Below are 8,072 nucleotides of genomic sequence, written 5' to 3'. Positions count from 1 at the left end.
CATAATTTAATGCTTATTATCATAGCATACACACTTGCTTAATACGTATTAACCGCACATTCTGATTGTCTCTAATAGATGTCGCCTAAAATTAGCCTTATCGCTGGCTACCGCTTGCCAATTTCCAAATCCAAGTTCAATATAGTCACTATCGGACAGAGTTGGAAAACAGGTGGCTGTGACAGGCAAAAACCGTACAAATTTTTGATAATTTGTATGGTTTTGTAAGATAAAACATACATATTATTCGGAAATTGTACGGTTTTGACTGTAACAGGTGCCTGCATAGCAATTCTGGTATTCTAGGCAGGTGTTTAAGACTAACTGAAGAAGAGCGTCCAAAGTATTCATTTGTGCAGACAAAAACCGTACAGTTTCTCAAAAATAAGAATGATTTTTCTAACAAAACCATACAAATTTTCATGAAATTGTACAGTTTTTGCCCATGGCCAGCGCCTGTTTTGCAACTCTGAGCAATACAAAGTTACAGTACATACTGCTATAAGAATTGCATCGATTGTGTCATACAAAAGATAAGATAATTTTAAACTTATCGTAATTGGGATCAGTCAATTATTCCGTAACACGTTAACATATTTTGCAGAAAAATTGTATAGGTTTATCTTCAATCTCTTCCAGAAGTGTCTTTGGATAGGTATGACAATACCTGATGTAATATGTGAACGATCCCACATTTGTCATGAAATATTTTATTTGCGCGAATTTTTATTTAGTGATTTTAAAGACATCGAAATGAAATATTACAAAAATGTTGTTCTCTAATTAATAATAAGCTAGTGACTAATATGAATGATTTATGGATAGTCGAGAACTTTAGCAATATCCAAGAATCCTTGAAATTTCTGAGGACCATAAAAATTCCCGTGAATCATCAAAATATTCTACAATTAAAAATCAACATTGAGCAAGATTTTGAGGAACCAAGTTCAAATGACCTCAAAAAACTAAGAAAAAAGTTTAAAAATACGTCAATTTTAATCTTGATTGCCGCATCAAATGACAGTAAATTCGTCATTTATTGGAAGTCTAAAGATATCAGTAAAATTTTACGACTCAAGTCATACAAAGATAACTTTTTTGAAAATGACAAATGTGTTTACAATTTTATTGTTGACTTCTTGGAAGGTGAATTACAAAAAGGACATTTAGGTAAGTGAAGAATTGTGTATTTATAGAAGTTTGTAGGTCAATCCAAAATATAGAGATATTCTCATATAAATATGTTGCTGATTTTAACGGTCGACTAGTATACTTAGTTACTTCGCTGGCCGTACAGAGCAACGCCAGACTTCCTTCAGATGTCGCCTATAACTGGTTCTATCGCCGGCTTCCGACTGCCACTTGACGTCGTTAGTTCCAATCCGGCTCTCTCTTTGTGTTTCTTAGCGTTTGGGTTAAGGATAGCGGCTTGCTAAGCCAAGATACACTTGACATATGTTTAAAGACCGGATCAGCCTGGTTATTAGGATTTGACCTGAAACTTGATCTTAAAATTCATAATTATAATCAAATTCTATTCTTTTTCAGGAATCAACAAGAATATTTGGAACAATAGTGAAGAAATTGAGCTCCATTCGCTCGCCGATCATCGGAACTACAATTTATTGCTATTAGCTTGTGAGTCTGGCCACATCGAACATATAGAAATATTACTTCTTTATGGTTTGGAGTCACAACTGCCTGAAAATGATATAACTGCTCAAAATTTAGCACTGAAAAATCAACATTTTGAAATTCTTTTGAAATTGCTTGAAGCTAATTTTAAATTTCCAGAATCGATTGACAAGAATCAATGTCCTGAAGGAATCAACAAGTTCATTGTAGCTTCTGAAGAGTTCCATGAAGCAATTAAAGCAAATAATCTTCAAAAACTTCAATTTTTTTTGGAAATTTACCCAAAACTTCGTCATTTTTATAATTTTTCAAATGAATCAGCCATGAAGGTAGCAGTTGACTATAAACAAATGAAGGTCTATGAGTTACTTGTTGCCAAAAATCTAAGTTTCGGACCGCATGAAGATACTGATAAAATTTGGAATAGTTTAACAATTACAGATCGTGAAGATTTGCATGACATTCATATAAAATATCTAAAGGACATGCCAGAAAAGCACATAAATATTTTAATGGCCAACACATCGTTTAGTCATGACGAAATAGATGAGGAAAATCGAAGAAGTTTAGTCTTTCGAGCTTATCAGACATTAAATGATGATCCACGAATTAAAATCATCCTTAAAGTTGTTGCAGCCACAAAAATATTTCACATTGTCTTTGACTTTTATCGTGATTCAACTTATCGTATTGATCCAACGACTAGTGCTGGCACAACAGGAACTTTCTATTTTACAGGTAGAGTTTTGATTGGTGCTAAGCAGCTGTTAAGTCCTGAGACACAACATGAGACTTTTGGAACGTTAGCACATGAATTATGTCATTATGCTGTTTATGTCATTTTTGAAAATAAGGCAAATCCATATCCAGCACATGACAAAGATGCACAGAAGAATTTTCAAAATATTTTGGACATTTGTGCACAAAACAAGGACAAAGAAGAAGTTATTAAAAATGTTTATGAATTTTATCGAAAATCTGAACAGCCATCGGAACTGATTGTTAGGCCTGCACATTTAATTGCTTTATATCGTCAAGATCCAGAGAAATTGAAGGAAATAAGTGAAATTTTTCAAGATCTTTTTGACTATTATGAAAAAATTGTTATACCTGCAATGGAAAAGGCACTGCCGGATATCGAGACAAGACTAGCTTATAAGCCTGCATATATCTATAATAAACTAACGGATGAGAAGAAGATTAAGGTACAAAATGGAATGGTTAGCTATAAAAATATAAAAGTTAAGCTTTGTGAGCTATTTTCTGGAGATTTTAAAATTTATGACAAATTGACATCAGATCACATCTCACAGCTACTCAATAATAAGGTGCTGAACTTTAAAGACTCTCAAATGAGGTATTTAGAGGAACTGATTGACTTTAAATGGGAAAATTTGACGGAAAAAATTAAACAAAAATGTCTAAATTCGTACTTGAACTTTCAAGGTCAAAATGTCAAGTTTAAGGACCTAAATGAGTCATGTTCAGCAGCCTTTCATACATTAACATCCCAACAAATCATCAGCATATTAAGTGGACATAAATTCATAATTGGCAGTAAAGTTGAAAGCGACATTGAATTTTATTTAGAACGTAAATTTATTAATGAAGATGCAAAATTATTTGCCTTTGAATATGAGCATGGACATGACTATGAAGTTGACTATAAAACAGAGGATGAACATGTAAGGAATCGAATTAAGGATCAAAATTTTCAAGAATTTTCCGATAAATTTTTCCAAAATAATTTCGATTTTTGCACGATAATTTTCGATAAAGTCAAGAAAAATGAATTTTTTCAAACAAGGCATTATGACTTGACATTAACGGGCTTCAACTTTATGCACAAAAATTCTCATGAAGTCATCAGCCATGCTGAAAATGAGAAGCTTTTTATTCTCTCATCAGAAGCTGGTGCTGGAAAGACTGCAACATTTGAGCAACTTGCAATGGATATAAAGAACAAATGTCGCAGACTTTGGGTATCTTATGTTGATTTGAAGGATTATACGGAACATTACAAACGTGCTGGAACTGCTGAAAATGTAGAAAAGCTTCTAGAGGACATCCTGAACTTAGATTCATCAAAAAATGAATTTGAAAGGAAAATTTTTGAGGAATTTTTTAAATCAGGCAAAATTGTCATCTTTTGGAATGGATTTGATGAAATATCACCGACTTACAATGAATTCATCTTTAATATAATCCACTGGATATACAGCAACACAAATAATGTCCAATACGTCTGCACCAGACCTTTATATTCTGATCAATTAAGTAAAGGCTTCAAAATTAGATCATGGCAATTGGTTCCATTAAGTTTTGATGATAAGAATGAATTTTTAAAGAGATGCTTTGAGTTTCATCAAGTTTCGAGTGATAAGATTGACGAATTTATCGAAAAAGTCAATGAAATCATTCAAAAATTAAATTATGACGTCAATGCCTTTGCATATAACTTCAATACTCCATTGATGCTTAAGCTACTGGCTGAAGTCCATGAAGATGAAAATTTATTTAAGCTTGGACATGTCTATGGAATTTTTGAGACATTTATTGAAAAGAAAATCGGAATGTGGCTTGAAAAAAGTACAAGATCCCACAATATAGCCAAAAAATTGATAATCAGCGGCTCATTAAGGATGATTTTTCAACGATACGCACTACTAGATGAACTTCATGTATTCTCATCCACAACATTGACATTGAAAATCAAAAAACTTCAAATTATGCAGAAAAAAATCATGCAGGATCTGCCATTTGAGGAAATATCAAGAATGGGACTGCTGTATATTAACGGAAAAAATAAATTTGAATTTGCACATCGAACTTTTGCTGAATTTTTCATCGCTCAATATTTCATTGAAGCTATATACAGTGTGGATGATGATGTTAACAGTGACGAAGCGGAACTAAGGCTTGAAATATTTTTCCATTTTGCCAAGTCTTATGGACATACACAGAAGATTGTTACTGACTTTATGGCATCATATTTGGAGATGAATAAGGACATTGAGGCTGAACATTTCAATCCAAATATTTCGACACTTTTAAGGACCAAATTTAAGAATTTTTTCTTGCGATTGCTGGACACAAACTATCCTGACATTTTTGTGTTTTTATTCGACTTTTTCAAGAAGGATCCATACCTGCTGGCTGATCTCTTGCATGTCAATCAGGATGAGACATTTTATACAGCAATTTTCAATCCAAATCACTTCTCGCTATTCACAAATCCTGAAGGAATTAAGGAATTAGCTGTAAATTACCTAAATGCTGAGAATTTTGATAAGTTTGTCAATGGAAGGAACCAAAAAGGAGTCATTTTGTTTGGATTGCATTTCTATGGACAGCTTGAGATTCCAAAGATTCACAATTCTTATGAATTAATCATTAATGAGCTCAAGATCAGTTCCTTCAATGACATCTTTCAACTGCTTAACATAAAGGAACAGAAGGAACTCTTCAAGACTGCAGTAAATCCAAAAATTTATTTATTTTATGATAAATACTTCAATCCATCGGACTTTCCAGAGTATGAGAAGCTTTGGATTGATTATGAACATTTATTGACAGTCGATGAACTTCAGGAGCTCCTTGGTGATTCCATAATTTACTATTTTGAAGTTTTCCCAAACGACAAAGCCGGTCATGAACTGTTTTTGTCCTTACTGCTCCAAAAATCGACCAAATTTCTGTCAAGCTTACAAATTTTCCAAATGTTCCTGAATAAAAACATCCTCCATGAAGCTCATTGGCATAATATGAGCTTTACCATGTTGTGGTGCTTCCTTAGTTGCCATACATCAAAACAGGACAGGAAGCAAATATTACTTCAAGATGATTTTGGTGATAAAAATTTTTATTTCTGGTCTGGAACTGATGACATGAAAAATTATGTCTCAATTAATGAATATTCGTACTTTAACTATGACTTTATAGCATTTAAAGTTCTTCATAGGTCTATGATTCTTCCCAGTGCCCTTACATTTGACTTTATACAGTCAATTTATCAAATTCATTTCAATCGAAAGGAACTGCAGGACATAATATTAAGTTCAAATGATTTCATTTATTATGCAATTGGTAAGGCTAAGGAAGAGCCATGCAGGAAGTTTGTGGATTTTTTAGAAGGTCTATTTAAAGGAAATGAAGATTTATTAAAGGAACTGCTTGAAAGGAAGGTCAAAAGAACCAATTTATCAGTTTTAGAATATGTTGAGGACGTTCGTGGACTTGCTCATTATGGACAGGATTGGTTTGCAAATTTACAGCTATTTACTGACTTGTATGATCGAATTACAGCATCAGACACAATCAGCCATGATTAACTTTCTCAATTTACACGAAATATCCAATCCAATAAAAATGTAAATTTTTTACATCAAAATACAATTTTTTTATGACTACATATTCATCAACAATCCAGCAAATGACTCTCAATTTGTCTGATAATGCAATTGCATTTAATTTCCTGTTTTTTTTCCTTCCATCCACCATCAATATCATCAATAATCACATTACGATTGATTGCCAATTGACAACTGATGTTGCTTCATCGATATTAATTTGATGTAAAAGTAAATTGAAATTGAATTGATGTCTGTCGTAGCTATAGCAATCAGACAATGAAATAATAATGTGGCATTTAACTGATTTTTTTTTTAAATTTAAAGTTGTGGGCTGAATTTGAGCTTTTTTTCATGTCACAGTCTCAACGGCCACGGGCGGGATTTTTGATAGATTAATGGATTCGAAAATGTGATTTTATTGTTCCTGCATCCTGAATATTGCTTTAAAAACTGAAATAAATGAGAAACAAGTAAGAAATGTCTGCATGGATGAGGAACAGGAGCGCATTTTTAAATTTGGTTCAATATTAAACACATAACCAGGTATACTATAGATTAGCTGTGATTCATGGAATTCCTTAGTTGGCGTCTAAAACTGTCTCTATCACTGGCTGCTTTTTGCCAATTGCCAATTCCAACTGCTATAGTTGCTCTATTTACAGCCTATTTCCAAAAACTTTTTGACAAACTTTGTGCTCTAAAATCAGTCGTAAAGTTTTTATTAATGGGAGTTTCACTAGATCACTTAACGCCTAATATGTCTTGACCATCGGAGCCTATTGAGCGTACTTGCATGCCCCTTGAAAAACAATATTGCGTCTTCTCCATATTTAGCAACGTCCATTGAACTTAAATGCTAAATTTTAGTTAATTTTGTCAAAATATATCAAAGTTAGAGTAAAACATGATTTGAGTAGTTGCATGCCCTTCTCAATACATGATGCATATTATTGGTTCCATATTCAGGAACAGCCATTTATCCTGTTCATCGAAATTAAGAGTTAGACCAACATTTAAGAGTGGCATCAGAACCACCCATTTTATAATGCTATTATCAGCTTATTGCCTTTTGCCTACAAAGGGAGGCTGTGAGCCGCGTTTCCACTGCATATAATTCGTCCATTCTCAACAGTCACTTTGAACAGCTATAACTCGAAAAGGAAGTTGCGCTAAAATCTGAAAATAATTTTATAGAAGAATAAAATTAATCCACGAAGGAATACCATGCTTGATTTATGTTATGTCATTTGATTCCATCTGACTGTATATTCAATCCTCACAGGATATTGATGCTCTTTAAATTTCAACTCATTCTAAGTATGATAAAGAAAAGCGTGTATAGGGAAATGGTATCACATTTCAAGCAGCATCTTACACATGACAAGGATCCTTACTTGTAACATCAATATGATCGCTATCTTGAAGCTTGAATGAGATATATCTTGTAAGTACTACAAACCAATAGCAAAAGTTGTCATGTTATAAGGAAAAAAATTTTCATTTCTTTAAGTGCACAAGTGTCCGCATAGAGTTTCTTTTGAAATAGCTTCCGTCTATGAATGCAAATATTAATTCTGTTCAGTCTCGGTTGGCAATGAAATGTGCAAAAAAATTACTTCAATATTACATTATTCGCTTGGAATTTTCATCAGAACCTTAATTGGTTTCTTTGCTATCTTGAGTATATTTGATGTATAGAAGTGCATTACAGGGTGTGGCCGTCTCAAATTCAGTGCAGAACAGTTCGAACTCAATTTAATTTTAAATTAAAAATTTCCGTTACGAAGAAAAGTAAAAGTAACGGTCAAAAAAATTTGAAAACTAACAACAAATTTTTTTTTTTTGAAAAAATTTAACGGTTGTTTTTGAGAAAGACACACTCTGGTACATTACAGGATGACCATAATTTCATATTTCGGAATATTAAAGAGACTGAAATCAGTCATCAGGTAACTTTCAACGCGACGACGGAGTGACGGATTCTTGCAGGTGGCGTGCTCGATGGTGGGCGACTTGAGTGACAAACCTCCCCATTTTGGACCAAAAATTCCAACTACACCCCTGCTTATACTCTTCATAACAAAC

The 8,072-nt window shown here is 33.1% G+C and overlaps 1 protein-coding gene across 1 annotated transcript; it reads left to right on the top strand.

Annotated features, from left to right (window-relative positions):
- Window positions 1–763: 763 nt before the first annotated feature.
- On the top strand, window positions 764–6,386 carry LOC139094174 (uncharacterized). Its single transcript, XM_070645147.1, has 2 exons — window positions 764–1,170; window positions 1,549–6,386. The coding sequence occupies exons 1-2, from the start codon at window positions 807–809 to the stop codon at window positions 5,964–5,966; spliced, it is 4,782 nt and encodes a 1,593-aa protein (XP_070501248.1). The 5' UTR covers window positions 764–806; the 3' UTR covers window positions 5,967–6,386.
- The last annotated feature ends 1,686 nt before the right edge of the window (window positions 6,387–8,072 follow it).

Source organism: Chironomus tepperi, unplaced genomic scaffold (genome assembly GCF_022539635.2).
Source record: "Chironomus tepperi strain 1889 unplaced genomic scaffold, CSIRO-AGI_Ctep_v1 contig_351, whole genome shotgun sequence".
NCBI lineage: Eukaryota > Metazoa > Arthropoda > Insecta > Diptera > Chironomidae > Chironomus > Chironomus tepperi.
The sequence above is the reverse complement of the archived record's forward strand: the minus strand, read 5'-3'. Positions and strand labels throughout refer to the sequence as shown.